The 19,931-nt window shown below is 42.4% G+C and overlaps 1 protein-coding gene across 2 annotated transcripts in view; it reads right to left on the reverse strand.

The window, feature by feature from the left end:
- larp1 (La ribonucleoprotein 1, translational regulator) overlaps positions 1-19,931 on the reverse strand; it is a 65,562-nt gene that overhangs the window by 23,878 nt on the left and 21,753 nt on the right. The window contains exons 2-4 of one of the 2 annotated variants that reach the window (XM_080749899.1): positions 11,644-11,708; positions 9,364-9,429; positions 2,580-2,651 (exon numbers count right to left, since the gene is read on the reverse strand). In XM_080749899.1, the coding sequence (XP_080606025.1) occupies positions 2,580-2,651; positions 9,364-9,429; positions 11,644-11,708 (203 nt within the window). The remainder of the gene's footprint in view (positions 1-2,579; positions 2,652-9,363; positions 9,430-11,643; positions 11,709-19,931) is intronic. The other variant, XM_080749900.1, reaches the window with a different exon arrangement.

The raw sequence follows: 19,931 nt of genomic DNA on the forward strand, positions 1-19,931 counted from the left end.
GGTATGTAGCCTACATATCCTGAGGGGGTGGGTGGGTATGACACAATGACTGATGAGGCCCAATATAGATTTACCAGGTGGTTATCACTTTCATTAAGATTCTCTTTGATTCAGTCTCATGACTGACTGCAGCAGAGAGGCCACACAGGCCTCAAGACACTTTCCGCAAAGCGTAAAAACTTTAGTCTCAACACAGACGCACAATAGGGCACAGACGAGCTCCCAGTGCATGTTAGAGTGGCTTTTTGATTGTTCTTGTTCCAGTGCTAATATTTGAGTTTAGTTTGGTCAAACACCATTCAGCCTCTTCTGCATGTTACTGCCGGTTTGGCTATCAGCGAACACACATATCTGCAAGGTCTTTGCACAAGAGTCATGCAAAGTAGGAGGCTGGAGAAAGTTAGAGTAGTGTAATGCACATGTTCATACGCAATTCTGTCTGCACGCACGCACGCACGCACACGCACACACACACACACACACACACACACACACACACACACACACACACACACAGTAACCATTTAAGCCCTATAAACAAATAGTGAAAATAGCCTATCCACAAGCCCACAATGCATTGCGACTTGAAGATCTGCTATTTTTGAGCATTTTTAAAATACATTTGAAAATGTCCAGAAATGTTGTGATAATTTGCACCACATAGGGACACCAGGGTTAATGTGGTTAATCCAACAACTCATTTCACTTAGTAGTCCCACTCCAAGCATGCACAGCCGTTATTGACACCGACTCTTCCCAATTCACCCAAACACTACGCCAGTACAAGCACTGTTTCTGTGCTTGAGGCTCTAGTCCACAACCTGTCACACATTTGAGGTGTAGAGTGAACACGTTTCTGGCAAACACATGAACAAACACGGCCGTTGAAAAGCTTTAAAAATCATGAATAAACTCTCTGGGGCTAAAGCGCTAACAAATGGACATTTTTTTTCGCGTTGCCCTATAAAAAGTCCACGGGAGGCCACGTGTCACATGGTGAAACTTCACGACAGCTACACTAAATGCCGGGCATTTGGGTTTAGGAACGCACAGTGGAAAGGAAAGCATGACAGTAATCTCCCATTAGAAATGCAGGGGTGGGGGTCATGTGCCAAAGGTCCTGAATAACATTCCTCATCAAAACCTCAACAGTCAGCTTATCAATCGGCCTGCCTACATCTGCAGCTCTAACTCGACGCCCAAGGGTGCTGATTAAGACCAATTCCATCCAGTCAGTCCTGTTCAACGTCATGACATCCTGGATTAAAGTCTCGTTCCAACAAGCACTTCACATAATGGGGAAGAACACGTCATTGGCACAGTGATAATTCAATCACACGACACAGCTTGTTAGTATCGTTAATGCAATGGCGCTCACAAAAACTGCAGGCCAACTGGCTAGCGTGCAACTAACAATACCCTCTGTGTTCAACAATGGACTATGACAGGTGGTGACGAGTAAATATACCATTAGCAGAAACGTTTTTGAACTGGTGATTGCACAACGAAGAAAACTGACCGAAAGGCAAAAGTAACAGGAGATCAGAGGAAGCAGAACTGAGCTCAACTAGATCAGCATCCAAGACAACTTCCCCTTTTCACCTGCAGAGCCGTGTCTAAATAATCAATCTTCTGGAATGCACAGGCTAGCATCATCACCGTGGCAGGGATCTCAACACACTGAGACATGTACTGTACATCAGTAAATGAGGCGAAGCTTGCGTAGCTAGTTCATGCAGACAACTCAGGGAGCGTGCTTCCCTGATCAGGTCATCAGTCACATGATCTCTTCACCTGATCAGGGCGGGTATTTAAATCCGTCTGCCTACCTTATACTTACAGGGAATGAATAGAGACAGAGTCCTGATGCCAAACTATACTTCATATCATGCTATGCTTCATATATCATGCTCAGTAATTGCTCAGTGAATGCTCAATAAAATATATTCTAAATTAATCCAAGAGTTGTCTGCCTGAATTCGGACTAGCATGTGCTGTGTGTACTAGGTGTATGTCTTTCCCCCGGGCTTGTACTTGTATCAAGCACTGCATCTAATGCAAGCAATACATACTGAAAATGCTGACTAGTTTGCATTTTATCACATTGGCTATTTAAATATATTGCCATCTTGACTATATATATTATATATATAATCTCAATTAGGGGGCCATTGGCACAAAAAATTGACTGGGGTCACACAGGGCTCTTAAGTAGGCCCTCTAGTATTTTCTCAACACCAAATCTTGGTCAATGTGTCACGTTGCGACGTGCTGTGAGCTTGTAGACCAACCGAATGTTCGCCCCAGAATAGTGATGTTAGCTTTCAAGGGGTTTTAAAGTCCTATATACTTCATTGCACAATGACAAGCAGAAATAGGTGATCTACAAGCTCACAACATGCCACATCATCACAACAGGTGTAATGCAACAACGTGCCACCGACAGGGGTTAATGGGGTTAATGAGCTTTTAGGTAGACCGCGGTGGGGTCGTCCAAAGGCCGGAAGGTTGGGTCAGCATGCCCCCATCGCCACCACCACCACCATCCATCACCCCCCGTGGCTGCCAGGTAAACTTACGGGGAATCTCCGCGAGTCTCTGACCTGCCTGACAGTCGCCGGGCAGGCCACGGTCTGCGTCTCTACCTCCATCTGAGAGGAGGAAGGCAAGGAGGCAGGGAGAGAGGGAGGGGAGGGAGGGAGGGAGGGAGGGAGAGAGGGGAAGGATGAGATGGTATGGGAAGGAGGGACGTTTAGACAGAACAGAGAGATGGATGGACTTGCACTCACACAATACTGTACACACATACACATGTACACATGTTGGTATTTATGGGGGAGCAATGTTTTAGGATGGCTATTTTTCATCACAACTGCCAATTTCACCTTTTTGGGGAGTAATTTGTTACCTTAAATCTAACAATCAAGCCAAATCCTAGTTACATTAATTTATGCACACGCACAAATACCCACTTTGGCTAATATGGCTTCTCCCATTGCATCAGGGAAGTGTGGATCTTTCTATCACGTTGACAATCAAGTTGTACGCTATCAAATTCAATCATGTTAGAATTCCTAGGAGGATGCTGGCCAGGTTTATGGACGGGTAATGAACATCCGTTCTCGTTACTCCTCCGCCTGAGTTTCCAACTGGGAATAATAGAGAGGATCTCATCTAATCGACATGGCTGATCCTGCATCGTTACATTCAAAACGGACGCAAATGACTTTTCTTCCCCCGCGCCAGTTCTGGGCCGAAGAGAACAAGAGTGGATTATCTTCAGCGAGGACATAGATAGGAGCATGGTTCGATTTGTTTAACAAAAGGAGGGAGTAGATTAGACACTTGCTGGACCATAAACACCAGGTTTAATGTGTCCATTTTTGAGATAAAATTGTGATATTATCGGGAGATAATTTACCGCCAGGTCGCATAATGTTGTCTGCAAAAAGCAACCTCATGGTGGTGCTAGAAGAGTGGCATGTGAGAAATCAGGGGCGGAGGTTGTGGGTTGCCAGCCAAGGAGTGTGTGTGCAAAGTTTGGCATGGATAGGGGCAACGGTGCCGGAGATAAGAGTCTGCAAAAAGCAACCTCATGGTGGTGCTAGAAGAGGGGCATGTGAGAAATCACGGGCGGAGGTTGTGGGTTGCCAGGCAAGGAGTGTGTGTGCAAAGTATGGCATGGATAGGGGCAACGGTGCGGGAGATAAGAGTAGGGCCAAAATTGTGACGTGATGGACAGACAGACGGTGGAGGTTTTGATAGTAACTGCGACCTGACGGTCGCAATCAAACGGTCTACATTTCCCAAAAGAAAACGCATCAGTCTGACCAGAAGCAGGGATAAAACCTATCCCCACCACGCTTTTTATGGGGCGGTGGGGATAGGTAAAATCAGAGGCACGGATCTCCCCCAATCCCACCCAGCAAATCGAACCCTGGATATGAGTGATATGATGGAGTGTGACAGTGTCTCACGCAGCCTGGAGGGCCGCTTTGCCCGGTATTGTGGATCAATAATGGCCATGGAGCATCAGGCTGTGTAAATAATGATATCAGAATGCTGAATCATACTGCCAAGTGTGCCACCGTTCACACAAAGCACTGAAACGGGGACCTCCGTCAGGAATGAATGGGAGGCGTACTGAAGAGTTTATACTGAAGAGTTTATACTGAAGAGCAAGCTGCAACGCCACAATGTAGGTAAACTCTACTGCAGTGGTGGGAAAAGTACTCACATTCTTTACTTTAAGTATAAGTATCAATACCACAATGGAGAAATGCCCTGTTACAAGTGAAAGTCTGGAAATCTGAAATGTACTTGAGTAAAAGTACAAAGGTATTGGTATCAAAATGTACTTCGATACCAAAAGTAGAAAGTACTCATTATGCAGAATGTCCCAGATCTACAAGCTCACAATGCGTCGCGATTGAGAGCTTGTAGATTGGCTATTTTCAAATGGCGGAAATGTATATAGGGCTGAAGAGTAGATGTATGTTTTGTAATACTAATCAAAATCTACAAAGTAACTAGTAGTTGTCAAATAATTGTAGTGGAGACAAAAGACGAGAGTAGTTGAGTTGAGTAAAAGTACTGACAATTGGAAATACTACTAAAGATTTCAAGTACCTCAGTCAAAACTGTACAGTACACTTAGTTACTTTACACCACTGCTCTATTACAAGTAAAAGAAAAATATAAAGCTGTCAAATAGTAGAGTAAAAAAAAAAGAAGAACAAAAAAAAGAAACAGTACAGCTAGAAGTACTCTAACTTATTTACAGTACTTAAAAGTTATTTTTGTAACATATTTTCCACCACTGTGCGCTGAAATCCCCTAAAAAACTAAACCTTCCCTGGATGGTAGGACATTTAACGGTGGATTTACACTTTCACAGCGTGCCAACATTCTCTGGGGCAGACCAGACGTTTTAAGAGAACGTGTATCAGTGGACGGGGATGATAGCTAAGGTGGGGCCCACAGCTTGTCGGCTCCACCCTTAACACAGGCGACACAAACAAGCGTAGGCCAGCACAGCTTACACTCAGGAAATCAAACACCTCCCCACAAACATACACAAGTCATACTTATGGGATTAGCATTGTGGCTGAGGTCCATTCACTTCAATTGAATTAGGGAAGTAGAGTTGCTTTTATATCCACAAGGTGGTAATTCATGAGCCATGGAAAGAGTTCTTTCACTTAAGCCCTATTGCCTATTTTATACTTGGGCTATTCAAAAATCTAGCAGATCTACTAGCACACAACATGAGCTTGTAGATCGGTTGTTTAAAAAAAAAAGTCCTGAATATTTTTGAAAGTCCTGGGGATTTTTAATCTAGGAAGTCTTGTAAATCCAACGTATAAAGAAGTGGAGACTGGAGAATACAGGCTCTATCATTTAGGAAAAGTGAAGAGGGGACACTAGAAATATTATATTCTGGCAATTAATTTTTGTGATCAACAATCAAGTTTTAAAGTAATGAGTAGACTTGACTTGAAGTAAGCTTGACTTGAACAACCTGACCACGAACTAAAAACAGATTTCCAATTCTTGATATCCACTACTACAGCTATAGAAACCAAAATAGGTGAATGCAGACAAAAGGATGTCTACGCGTCTGAAAACCTCACATAGAGTATGTCTTCACCATATTCTGCACACTACCCTCTCAACACCACCTTGTCCCCCACCCGCCAAATACCTATACTAGTCCTACACTTACAGTAAATATCAAAAATGCATAATTTGTGCAATTACATAAAGTGATTTACAGCTTTAAAACGTTACACGATGTACGCTGACCGGCCACAAACCCCAAGAATAGCATCAGCCAGAGATCCAGGGACGCTTTGATCATAGGGGATCCCTAAAAGGACATCCCTTCCCAGGCCTTGCTCTCGTACCCTCTGGCCCATGCCTGCCCCGCCGGGATATTTCTGGCTCTGATGACGTGACACACATTTTCTGACCCCCTGAACCCCCCCTCCACACACACACACACACACACACACACACACACACACACACACACACACACACACACACACACACACACACACACACACACACACACACACACACACACACACACTTCCCCACCAACCCCACCAGGCAGATGCGTCCCGCCTCACGTCCTCTCCGCCGCACCTTGCTCAGCCCCGTCCATCTAAAAAAGGGGGTTAGCCGGGTCATTCTGCCGGTGACAACCTATCAACCTATTGCGCAGCCTGCCCTGCAAACCCAGTTTAGAAATAGAAATGGCCACCTGCCCGGCTCCACTCCATTCCACTCCACGGGGGGGGGGGAAGAGAGAAGACATGCTGCTGCTGCTGCCGCTACTGTAAGGCACGACGAAATGAGACATGCTGGAGGTGTGTCTGTGTGTGTGTGTGTGTGTGTGTGTAGAGAACTGCTGATTAACACCTGTGGAAAGTAGAGGATAGCAGGAGAGAGCCGCATACCGGGTGCGATGTTGGCTCACTGACTCGTGGGATAAACTACAGGCCGAAGGGAACGGTGTTCAATTATGATGGCAGCAGGCAGACGCGCGCTTGCCATGGCCAGTACAGTACATAGGGGTACATTCTGGAATGCTCTCCCACCAATTGTTAGAGAAGCCGACTCTATTGTTTACTGTTGTGTCCGCCTCTTCTTACCATATGGTTTCAGCACTTTGTACTATATTTACAGTTGTGCACTGCCGCATATTGGATTGTTTGATAATACATGCAGGCACATACACTGTATTCTTTCTTTGTTTTCCTGGGGAACATTTCTTGTATAAGGACATGGCCAAAATAGAGACTTCAGATTGAAAGCTGTTAAACATAAATTAGGCGTAATAATATGTTGTCCTGATTCTTTCATATATATATATTATATATATATCCACCTGTTTCCGCGGGAGTTTACTGGAGATTATTTGGACCTGTTTGCACCACACTTCCGGTTTAACAGCAGACATACTATACAAGCTCACGTCACGTCGCAGATGCAGCCTGTTGTGAGCTTGTAAATCACACTCGGCTGCGGCGCCGGCTCATCGTTTGAATTCTCAGTGCCAACTCCTTTTCTGGTTTTCATTTTCATCTTGTTTTATTTATTTATTTTGAAATAAACAAACTAGAGGATAAAACCCCTAACCAGTCACACACACCAATGCAATGCTTCACATACAGAAATAGTCTTTGTTTATCAGGTATTTCTAGGGTCTAGTCACTGTACCTCTCCAGAGAAAAGACAAACAAACTCCCAGTTGGTTGTGTTCTACTTTTCAGACTCTGTTTAGAGGTCAGACAACCGCCCACATACTCCGAACTGCCGCTGCCAAAGAGGTCAAAGTGGACTAACCCCTCACTAAAAGGACAGAAAAAGCAGCTTTAGGGACATAAAGACAGTATCACCACCACACATCAACTGCTCTGTCTGGGTGTACTGTGTGTATTGGGCGCCGCTGTTGCCACTGCGTAATTAGCCCTCTCTACCACTAAAATACCTATTGTAGCTCGCTAGACTCCCTTACAAAGGAAGGGAAACATTATCCGTCGCTTTGTCCAATCATAGTTTATGTCTCTCTAATCTCAATATATGAATGAATACAGTGGATTCATACATTTATATACAAGCTCATGAAGCAATGCATCCGCAAACATTGTGAGCTTGTAGGTAGGCAATATACGCCACGCACGAGTCGTGCGACGAAAGAATGAATCGTGCTAAACGTGTGCCAAACTGTTTTAATGGAAGGCTAGACGTTTAAGTTCAACCACTTGAACCATCAGAAAGAAAGGTTCAAGTGGCTATTTGTGCCTGACTGCCTGTCTGGCTATTTCGCCAGAAACAGCTGATCTTCAAGCTCACAACAGGTCACAACACGACGCAATGTGAGATTGTAGATGAGATATTTCTGGTGAAGACACTCAGTGTAGAAGGAAACTAAGAGCAGACCAGGTACAACTCGGGTCCGTTTCACTAACAATAGAGGGTAAGCGACCAGTCGCATACAGAAGCAACAGTGCATCACAGCCAACAGTTGCTGTATCTGTTGAACACTGTGCTAGCTAAGAAAAGCACTGCTCAGTGGGGCATCTGCCTGAACTATTATAGTCTAAAAAAATCGTTTTATTCATGTCAAGGCCAGGGAGGATGGTTAGGAATCGGATGATAGATATATATATATACACACACCATCTCTCTGATCTAAAATGTAATGTACTAAAACAATTCTCTGTGATAAAGGACTGCAATCATTCTGTGGCCTACACCGCTGGCTGTGGGTTAGGTTTGCGTGTGTGTGGTTTCCCACCACGGATAATAAGACTTTCAACACGCAAGACTACCTTCGTTTAGGTGAGTCGAGCCCCCGTAGGGCAGTGGAACTCCTGGCCCTGTATCTGAGCCTGCTTCCTGGCAGAGCATTAGAGAGACCTCGCTAACGCTCTGGACCAGAGCTAGTGTTAGTGCATGTCTGATCGTGTGCACGCTGGCTGGTATTGTTTACCTCCTGCTTGCCTTGTACATGCTTGAAACGAAAGCTTGCTTGGAAATGGCAGTGTCGTGTGTTGATGATCATAATTTTGTCAAGACACAACACAAGGTATGCATATCACTCATTTTCAACGCCAGTGATGTCAGTTGACATTAATGCGAGACACCCGGTCCAAAGGCAGAGTGGCAGACTTCACCGTGAAACGAAACCTCGCCATTGTGATGCATGGGCAGAAAGGATCACTGTCATCCAAGATGATAGCCAAAGATATTATGCCTAGGCACTGTTAGTGTTGTCGAGGGGAAAGGCTTCCGTGAGCTGATGGCTTCCGTGAGCTTGTAGATAGGCTATTTTTTGGCAAAGAAATTTGATAGAGAGTGAAAAAAAGACAATCAAGTACGTATATATTATAAGTACCTTTTACCAATAGAGGGTTTAAGTGGTACCGGATATGCAGATCGGCAAATAAAAGGTGAATTGATCCCAGTGCATGATGGAGGACGATTTCATGATAAATTAAATCTCCACTATACGATTATCGTGAGTATCACGATAAACCATAATATCGTGTATCATCCCATCCCTATTCTCGAACCATTATACACTGTGCCCTGTCGCCAAACATTAACAGCGCGACGAGAGAGAATGTATGCTGAGGTAACCGGAACGATCGCCCCAAACACACTCGCTTGTATATATGCGATTTTATCATGAAAAGTAACAGTTTTGGACATATGGGGTTTCCAACGGTAGCGACGAAATGTAGCTTGGAATACAAAATGTATTTAACAGTCATCTTCATACCGTGTCACATGACATGTCAGATATTTCTCATATACTGAAACTAAACACGAACAAAAACTAAAACTCACCTGCATGTCTTTAGTAGCGATCTCTCCTGGGGTTGGCCAGTTGTTGGCATCACCAAAATCTCCGACCTGAACAAAAAAGAAAAAAAAAAAAGAAAAAAAAAAGAAAAACAAACACATCATTTCTATCACACAGGGAATAATTATGCAATACCAGTACGGTAGGTTTTGTGTCACACATCCGGTGATTGAATCCTTTCTGAATATCCCAAATCACCAATTTATAGCAATAAAAGGTATTCTGTCGGGGACTCTGAGCGCACAAAATACAGACAATGTGTTTGCATGACACCTTGGCTTGGGGTCCAAAAATCTACAGTCACAGAGAAACACTTCAGATGTCCTGGATTGGTGTTAACAGAGGAGGAAATCCCTGATCATAAACAATTTAAAGCAAATTCATCTACACTTATAATTTACAATAATCTGTGTCCGCCTGTGTCGAGGGTCAGTATGGTCATATGATGTCAGGCTGCACAGCAGGGCATGGTTCCAGATCAGTATACTACGGCCAAAATATGAGCAACTAAGTGTCTGAAAATGTAAATGAAATATGCTTTGGGGACAGTTAGTCGAGGTTTGACGAACTTGACGAACTCCCCCCCTGAAGCAGTTTCAGTCCCGCGAAGATTTCCACTGTTCTGGCTCTCCAGGACTTGGAATATGCATACCAGGAAGCACATTATACTTCTGCACACAACCCCGAGCATGTGTGACTTAAATGATGCTTGGTGTAGTCAGACATATATTGTTGAGAAAGTGAATGGGACAGACAGAGAAAGGGGAGATTTTTTTACCATCTGGAATGATTCCAAATTGCTTTATCCTATCGCACGTGATCAAAATCCCAGCTAATAATGAAATTGAAACTAGGGTAAATCCTTTGAGATCAAAAACGGGGAGACTGAGGACTATTATAGCAGTGGGAAGGAGCATGTCGGCAATGTCGACTACCGCACACATGTAGGGCTGTCACGATTATGAAATTAACGATTGTCAGAGCCTGGGAAATGTAAAGGTGATCCCAATATTATGCACTCTGGTTTTGTGATTCTTTTACTCTGCCTTACATTTATACATGTTCACATACTCCAAAATAGAGGGGAAATTGTCAGATAAACGGAATTGTTAACTCCCTGAATTGACATTGTATGCCTCCAAGCTGATCAATTCCTTTTATCGATGCCAACAAATTGTTCTGACAATTGCTAATTGCAAAACAATAAAGCCAAATGGTATTAGTCCTAAATTATACTGCTCCTACTGAGTTCAGACTCAGAGATAATAAAACTGTTGAAAAGTTGAAAACCTGCATAGGCCTACTTTTTTCCAGGGGGAAGGAACTCCATCAGGAATCAATAAGAGAATCAATAAAGAAATTGGATCCATAAGCAGAATAACTAACGCCAACGTTGTTATCGGTAAAATCCTATCAATTCCCGTCCCAGGCACGGCAATCACATCCAGTATGGAAGTGGTTCTCAAAACGTTTCATGTCAAGGAAGGACCGCCAAATTAATATGTATTGTGGCTGCAGGCCCTAATCTGAAAAATATTTTGTGACAGAGACCCCCAGAAGGGAGAAAAACTAAATTATTCAACATTTTGCAAACCTTTTCACTTTCTTTGGAAGAGCCAACATATAAATGGACAGTGGTTAAAATTATTCTAATGCTACATTAACTACTTTTGCTGAGGACCACCTGGAACCCCCCCAAGGACCCCACTTTGAGAACCACCGCACTATGGCAAAATGTGAACGCATGCACTTGCATACGTACTAGGGCATTAATGAAAAAGTCGACAAGTCGACTTCATTAAACAAGTCGACTCCCACCAGAGAAAGTCGAAGTTGAAAAAATATATATAATACGCCTCGCGATGCGAGACGTTGTGAGCATGTAGATCGGCTATTTTCACAATTTCTGCCTCTATATATTTGACATTGTGGACAATGTTTAATTTGCCATTTTAGAGGTATTAAAAGTCCTTCAATTGTCACTTTAGAAATGTGAAGATACCCCCTATACACTTAAACTTTATGTAGGTTTGTTTACAGTTGAGTGAGAAGTTAATCATCTGGGGACCCCCCAAAATAATTGGGGGTCGTGTGTGATGTGATGACGTCATTAAACGATAAAGTCGACTTCAACTCACCTTTTTACTGAGTCGAGTCGACTTGCAAAAATCACAAGTCGTTAATGCCCTAATACATACATACTAACACTTATGTGTGCACGACACCCACACACACCCACATGAAGATGATCACATGGACATTACCTTTCCTCCTCGCCTGGGTCTGGGTGGGTTCCCTGCTCTCACCACCTTGGCAGGACCCGTGGACTCTGTGGAGACACAACAAACACGTTTCAATTTATGAAAGAAAAACAGAGGGTGGTACATTTTCATTCTCCTAACAACTAAAAGCGCCATTTCCACCAGGCACGATAACTATAAAGATATATCATTTTAAAATCGTTCTAAACTCAAGCGGATGGCAGCGGTCACACCGACTATAAATGAAAAACAATGGCGAACGATATCTTTATACTAGTTATCGTGCCCGGTGGGAATGATGCATAAGCCATGTATTACGTCTTTGTACGACAAACAGTGGAAATAGCTGATTTGCATTGAGCTTGTAGATCTGCCATTTTCACGATGTTTGACGAATTCCACAAAAGAAAAGGCTTTGATATCCCCTCCAACCAATCCAACCCTGATAACAAAGATGGCCGACATCACAGGAGGCTCTGAACACACACAGACTTGCAACTGGACAGCGGAAAGAATGATCAAGAGACAGAAACACAAAGAAGTCAAAGAGGCGAGAACACAGAACAGATGAAGCTTTCAGTTTGACGATAATATCCATTCCCAATACCGAGAGGCCCAACGTAGGAGGCGCGTCTTGTACCACTGACTTAAGAGAACAGAGGTGAATTCAGTTCACTCTTTGTTTGAACTTCCTCAATCTTTTTTCCCCTTTCCTCATTATTGTTTTATGGTTCTGTCTGTTCAAATGAAGCAAACTAAGGCTGTACACAACACAAATAGGCAGCTTGCTCGGCAACAACAAGGAAGGATGCATCATCACCATTATCGTACCAAGCCACAGATGGAGCTATTCATAACTTTCAGAATGTTCAACCTGGTGTCCATATTTTGGACATTTTCTTTAATTATTATTATTTGTCTAAATCGTGGGAGTAGGGCTGTCACGATTATGACATTTTACATGACGATTAATTGTAACTCAAATAATTGCGATTAACGATTTAATTGAGTTTCTGTCGTTGACAATTACATCCCTGTTTGGCTTGTAGGCTTTGAAGTTGCACATGTCATATATGACACATTAGGCATAACCTAAATATACAAAGAAATTACTTACAAATTTGACAACTTTATACTTGAAAAAGAACATTGATAGTGGAAATAGCCGATCTACAAGCTCACAACACGTCGCAATGCGACGTGTTGTGAGCTTGTAGATCTGCTATTTCCACTATTTTTGAAAATGTTTGAAAATATGAATGTAAACGATTATGACGATTATGTAAAAATAATTGCGATTATGTCAAATAATCACGATTATACGATTATGTAATAATTGTGACAGCGCTACGCGGGAGGAAAAGAATTGCAAAAATATCTACAGCCTCACAACATGACAAGTTTTGACTGAGGTCTGCTATTGACTCAGCAAGCAGGGACTCTAGTGATGGTTTGTTTATGACAGTACACAGGCCTGCCGGCGGCAATGTCAAGAAATGAACCCAGAATGAGATTAATGTCATGTTCAGGGAGAGGATTAGACAGATGACCAGTCACCAGACACGCTGGAGCTGTGCCAACTGGGAATCAAAACTATTGGTCTGACTAAGAGAAAGTGATGAGTCTGGTCAGTCATTATAAATAGGCTGAAGGCCAGAGGGAGCACAGATGGAGGGAGGTAGGACTGGGCAAAATCAACTATGATATTTCTGACCCAATACTTTGATTCGCTAATAATTCTGTAAAGTCGTGATGATAATATAATTTCTTCCGGCAAAAACTGTGAAAATGGCAGATTTACAAGCACTCAATTCTTCGCAAGGCAAAGCATTGTAAGCCTACAGATTTGCCAATTTTGAACGTTTGACCATGTTTTCCCCACCACGTAAAAAATAAGGCTTATGTGATAAAAATTAGAAAGACCTCAACACTTACGCCATTTCATGATATATTTACCGGTACAATCCAAGACGATCTAGTCTCCTCACGGTATCAACATAGTATATGCACTATATCGCCTAGCCCTGCAGGCAGACCAGACCACCCCCGGTTCCCTCACAGGCCAGGTTCCCTCACCAAGCCGCTGACACCACGCACAGATCTTGGTCTAATCTCCTTAGAGGACTGATGATCATAACAAGGGACAAAGCCACAGAGGGAGTGAGGGCCGGGATAAAGCAACCCTAATGGACTAAGACCATTTGGGTGCTCTTGCTCTTTAACACAGGCATGTACACATGCATGTACGTGTACACAGAAACTAAGCAGGCTTTGCCAACGCAAGAATGGCGCACCTCTAGTGCACATAGTTGCAGCAATACTGAATATTAGTGTGAATTTGTACAGCCGTAACCGTAATAAGCATAATCTACACTCTAGAGTCTAGTCCGTCGTGTCTTGCAGTAAAACCCATTAAGTTGTCAATATAGCCTACTGTATCTCTGCACTGCTGTCACCAAGACAAATAACTGTGCCTGATTTGCAATTAAAGTGGTGCCGATAAGAGGACGGACACACACACACACACACACACACACACACACACACACACACACACACACACACACACACACACACACACACACACACACACACACACACACACACACACACACACACACACACACACACACACACACACACACACACACACACACACACACACACAGCTTTATGAAAACTGGAGCAGAACATGACCACTTATACTCAAACGTCACAGTTTCTTCAGCAGCTTATGTCGTGGTACAATTCTTTACATTCCTGACACTTTCCATCATTCCTGATGAGGACGATGAAGTGTGTTTTGTAAGCGTGGCGTTCAGTTGCATTTAATCTCTCTGTGAATAGTAGACGGAAATTAATGCTGATTCTAAGAGCAGATTCTTGAACAAAGATTACTGCATGTTAAATGACAGTGTGAACGTTTGTCAGTGTGATGTAAAAAGTCTGTTTTTCCACATGTCCATGACAAAAAAAAAAAAATATCAGATTTCTCTAGTCACTGTCCCTATTGACCAGTTAAGCACATATTTTATAAATCGGTTTACCATGTTGTCATGCAAAAATAGTAAACAATAGCCATTCTATCAGCTCACAGCATGTTGTGAGCTTGTAGAGCTGTTATTTCTGAACATTTTACAACATTTCAACCTATAATGACAAGCCTAAAATAGTGTTGAAGAAATATACATGAACCTCTCTTGCAGCTATGGCTGGCTACCTGCCAAGGACACCGGTAGAGCAGATATCAGCCACTCCCCAAACCAACCATTATTGGTTAAGTAGCTGCTGACAGATGCAGCATAACCATAAGCAGACAAACAAGGGGCAGTGTACACAATGTCAGAATACTGTACAGCACATGTGGGATTTTAAGTTACTTCATTGCAAGCCTTTGAGCAACTAATCCACCCCCTCGTTTGGCCCAACAGTTGGCGGCCGGTCACGTTTGCATGGTGACTGCTGGGCACAGTTCAATTAGCACCGCCATGAATGTCAGTGTCATACGAGAATAAAAGCTTAATAAAACAGTCACACAAAAACCCAGCTCAGCATCCCATTTCCCAAGGCATAAGCTCTGATGACCAGTGGTTTGGCTCTTTAAACTCTAGTCTAGCTCAGTGGTCCTCAACCTTTTCAGGCCACAACACCCCAAAAATACTCATATTTGAAATGGGGACCTCCACCCTGATGCGCACTACATGGATTTGGAAGAGGCGTTGTGAGCATGTAGATCGGCTATTTTCACAATTTCTGCCTCTAATATTTGACAATTTGGCCAATGTTAAATTTTTCATTTTAGAGGTATTAAAAAAGGCCTTAAAAGTCCTTAAATTGTCACTTTGGAAATGGGCATATATACCCTCTATACACTTAAACTTTATGTTGGTTTGTTTACTGTTGGGAGAGAAAACAATGTTCCACATTAAGCTAATCATCTGGGGACCCCCCCAAAATAATTTGGGGCCCCCCTGGGGGTCCCGACCCACAGGTTGAGGACCACTGGTCTAGCTCATGAGAGCCGATTCCTGTTCTCACATGCTCAATGGACCAGCCAGAATCACAGGAATAACATATGCAAATTGCAGAGATGCAGTGAGACACCGGGCCCTCGTTCACCCCTGGATTAAGAAAACAAAACCTACAGTATCTAGTAGAGATGCAGCAGCTAACCAATTTTGGTGAGACTTTTCCCCCCAGGTTTTTTCTAAAATATTTAAAAATAAATTGTGAAAATGGCTCATCTACAAGCTCAGAATACATCTATATCAGACCTGGGCATGGTGCGGCCCGGGGGCCGTATGCGGCCCTTTGGTTCACTCTGACCGGCCCTTGTAGGGTTAATGGCAAATTACTAAATAAACACTAAAGCTGCATTTCTTTTATTTTTAAGTTTTTTTTATTCACGCACATAAGGACGCAATGCATACATCAGCACGAGTGCCTGATCATTGGATGTTGTCCCAATAACAAGCAGGTGGTCAGACTGGTCACAAGTGAATGATGAATGAATGAAAGTCTTTATTTTGAACATGTTAAAAAAATTGACAATGTAAAAAAAAAAAAAAATCGAATCAAAACAAGCCTCACTGGTAAGACGACCTGTCTTACCTTACCCATCAAAAATGGCTAAAGTGTCAAAAAAAAAAAGAAAAGTCGAGGCTGAATGCCGTGTCTTCGACAAAAAGTATTTATTTACTGAAGTCGGAGGTAAAGCTGGCGTGTGTTTAGTTTGCGGGGAGCACATCTTGCGGGGAGCACTGCCTTTTGGCCCGGCCCTCCACAATATTTTCTGTTGTTCAAGTGGCCCCATGGAAAAAATAATTGCCCACCCCTGATCTATATTATAGATCAGTTTAGTTAGTATAAAATAGGGCTTGTCTGTTTAATCAGACAAATCATTTAGTTAATTATTAAAATAATCTACTGGGATTTTAACACTGTGATTCTTTTAAATACATATACATTTTTAAACATGCTTCAAGACTATTTGATTAATCGAAAAGGTGAATGATAAAATAATCACTAAGAATGTAATTGATAGTTGCAGCCCTACGTTGTCCTATGTGATGTGATTGGTTGTGCAGAATGTAGGCTAAACCATTAAAGCATAGATCATTGCAGCAAGTCCTTCAAAACATTTTGCTTTAAAAACCACAAAACTTGTCTGCTTATAAAGCAGTGACGTCAATACGTGCGCGTCACGCGTCTCTGACGCATTCACGTTGCCTAAAGACGCATTCACGTCAGTGTCCTTGGGTCCCATGGACGCATCCACGTTAAAATAATTTACCACGTCGCGAAAAAAATATATTTTAAAAAGTCCAGACGCCACCATTGTTCATGGGTGAAGGCATGCTACTTAATGCTATGTTAACACAAATGAAATCCGCGTAGAAGGTCTTAAAACAGACGATAGAACTAACGACAGTGCGTTCTATCGTCCACCGATGCCATTTTGGGCGACCGTAGATGGTCACAGAATTCAATGGGTGCCTGAGTTTTAGCGTAGCACCGGGCCGCTCTCTGACCATAGTGGCACAGCATGTTTGGTGATACACCGAAAAGGGTTCCCCCACAGAACGTGTGCAAGGCACAGCGCTGAAATATGACGTCTCTACACTGCAGCGACACAACAAGCAAGCAACACTTTATGCAGCTGCACCCATCAGAACTTGCATCAAAGCCCTGATAATATTTATAATAAATAATTGCTCTTCCTTGCGTTAGCATGAAGTCTGTTCTTTAGAGACTAGAAGCGGAGTTTTACAGAGTCCATGGAACGTAGTGGGGGCGCTCAGGCTAGCGCACCCCAGGCTAGTGTAGCTAAGGCTAGTGTTAGTGTATTAAATGTGGAGCAGTGTCTGCCTCGCTCTCTCCCCGACCGCGTCCACGGTGGTGTCGCATTAACGTGTATTTTGCGATCATCGCACACGACGGCGACGCTGCCATTAACAAGCGAGCTTTTCGTGTCAAGCATGCATGCAGAGGCAGGAGGTAAACAAAAGCATCCAGTCCATAGAGTTGATACAGTCAGGCAAGTCAACGCGCATTCGCGCACTGCTATGACGCTCGCATCAGCCCGTTCCAGCAGTGTTTCTCAATCAGTAGTCCGCGGACCTGACTAGCGCCGCATGCATGTTAATGCACAACACAGGCATGCACTCGTCTCCGACACACACACACACACACACACACACACACACACACACACACACACACACACACACACACACACACACGGTCCTCTCACATATGGAAAACATTAACGCTTATAACGTTTTGAACGATTAAAACCTTTTTTGGGGGAAAAACTTTTGAAAAATAAAGAAAATATATGTTTTTATTTTTCGATAAAATAATCTTACAATTCCAAATTGTAAGATTTGGAATTGTGGTTAATTTCTTTCATACACATTTCTACGTAACATGAACATAACCATATAATAACCAATTCAAGTTAAATGCTGCACTTTGTCAAAAATGACATGACGCGTTGAATTTTTGTGGGACCCATAAAATATCCCTGGGACTCATCCGAAAGACCCCTCTTGGGTCCCGGGACTCATTACATTAAAAACCTATTAACATCACTGATAAAGTGTAGTACTATGGGTTCAGTTCTAGAGCAGAACCAGAGTATTAGCAGCCACATGCTCCCTTAGATTAGCAGACGTTTTCACAGACTATTCTGCCAGTTAGGAAAATAAAAGGCTCCCACGTGTGGAAATACCTGTCCAATTTCAAAGTATGCAAAACCAGACCAAATTACAGTAGCAAATTCTAGCAGCCAAAGGCTAGTGGAAAGCATCAGAAGTGGTGCAACTTCTGTGTGTACATTGCAGGTAAAATGTTGGAATAAACTAAGCCTGTCACAATCATTAGATAATTGCCAAATGACAATTATTTGAGATCATCACAATCATTTCATCATAATCATTTCCATGTTGAAAAAGTTTCATGTTTTCAAAACATTTCAAAAATAGTACAAATAGCAGATCTGCTTGTAGATAGGCAATTGTAGAAAGTACAAAGTTACAAATTATGTATGTTATTTGTCAAATCTTCCATGTGCACCTTTTGTTTACAAAGCCTAAAAGCTAAATAGAATTGTTATTTTTTTCTTATTCTTTAATTCATAATGTTCCATAATGTTCAATGATCGAAACACAATTCAAATGGTTAATCGCAATTATTTGAGCGCCAATTAATCCTCAAGTAAAATGTCATAATTGTGACATCCCTAATGTAAACTAACACATACTTACAATCTGTTGCTCTGTATGTTGGGAGAGTTTGTATCCAATGCCTATTGAAATGTTTCCTGCTTAACTTATTCACTTGCATGGGTTTTGCTGTTACATGTAAGTACAAGCCTCTTAAAACACTGGTGGTTCGAACTGCTGATGACAGCGGATATGGTAATTCAACAACTTTACACGATACAAGACTGCTAATCCTAATCAAGACTCTGTGCCTCAGCCAAGAATCACTTCAATTAGGGTAGAAGCAAAAGGCAACATTTCTTCAATCGACTAACTGCTCTCTGGCAAACATCCAAGATCAGTCATATTTGCCTCAAGTGGAACACTTTCTTCACAAACATGTAAGAGCATTCAATCTCTTGGCACAATTTGCCGTTTCAAATTTAGGGTTCAATAAGTGAAAATCAAAAATGCCACAAACCCTTATCCTGAGATCTGCCAAACAAAGTAATGAATTCATGTCCCCTTTGAGAAGAAAATGCACGTTTTGATACTTCATGTCTGGGAAACAGACTGAGAGCTCTTGGGTAAAAAGATAAGTGTGCTGAAGAGTTTCCTCTTTGCGAAATAGGGAGGAGTTATTGAGTTCTGCGATTGTCACACCATAAATATGGTTGATTCATTCAGAAAACAAAATTAATTGAATAATTATTTGTGCCCTATGCGTGGAAGACATGCAGATATCAAAACGACACAATGCACACTCAGTGTGGAAGTTTACTTTTTTTTAGTTCTAGTAAAATGTTCAAAAGTGCTTAGCTTACAGATGGCTCAGTTTATATAAGCGAGATCAGACATGCTGTTGTACTCCAGAGAAGTATAAGGGTGCTTCTAGCCACAGGTAAAATACCAAAATAGTTAATGATGGCTAGTACTCACTTGATTTGATTGATTTAATCAACAGTCTGACTGTTGCTTAAAAAGATAACAATCACCAAGCTGGCCTAAGAATGCTTTTCATTAACAAAAACTCCAAGAAGCTTTCACAGTCATTCCACACTTCAGATACCGTAGACCTATCCAAAC

Source organism: Nannobrachium achirus, assembly GCF_963921795.1.
Source record: "Nannobrachium achirus genome assembly, chromosome: 19".
NCBI classification, from domain to species: domain Eukaryota; kingdom Metazoa; phylum Chordata; class Actinopteri; order Myctophiformes; family Myctophidae; genus Nannobrachium; species Nannobrachium achirus.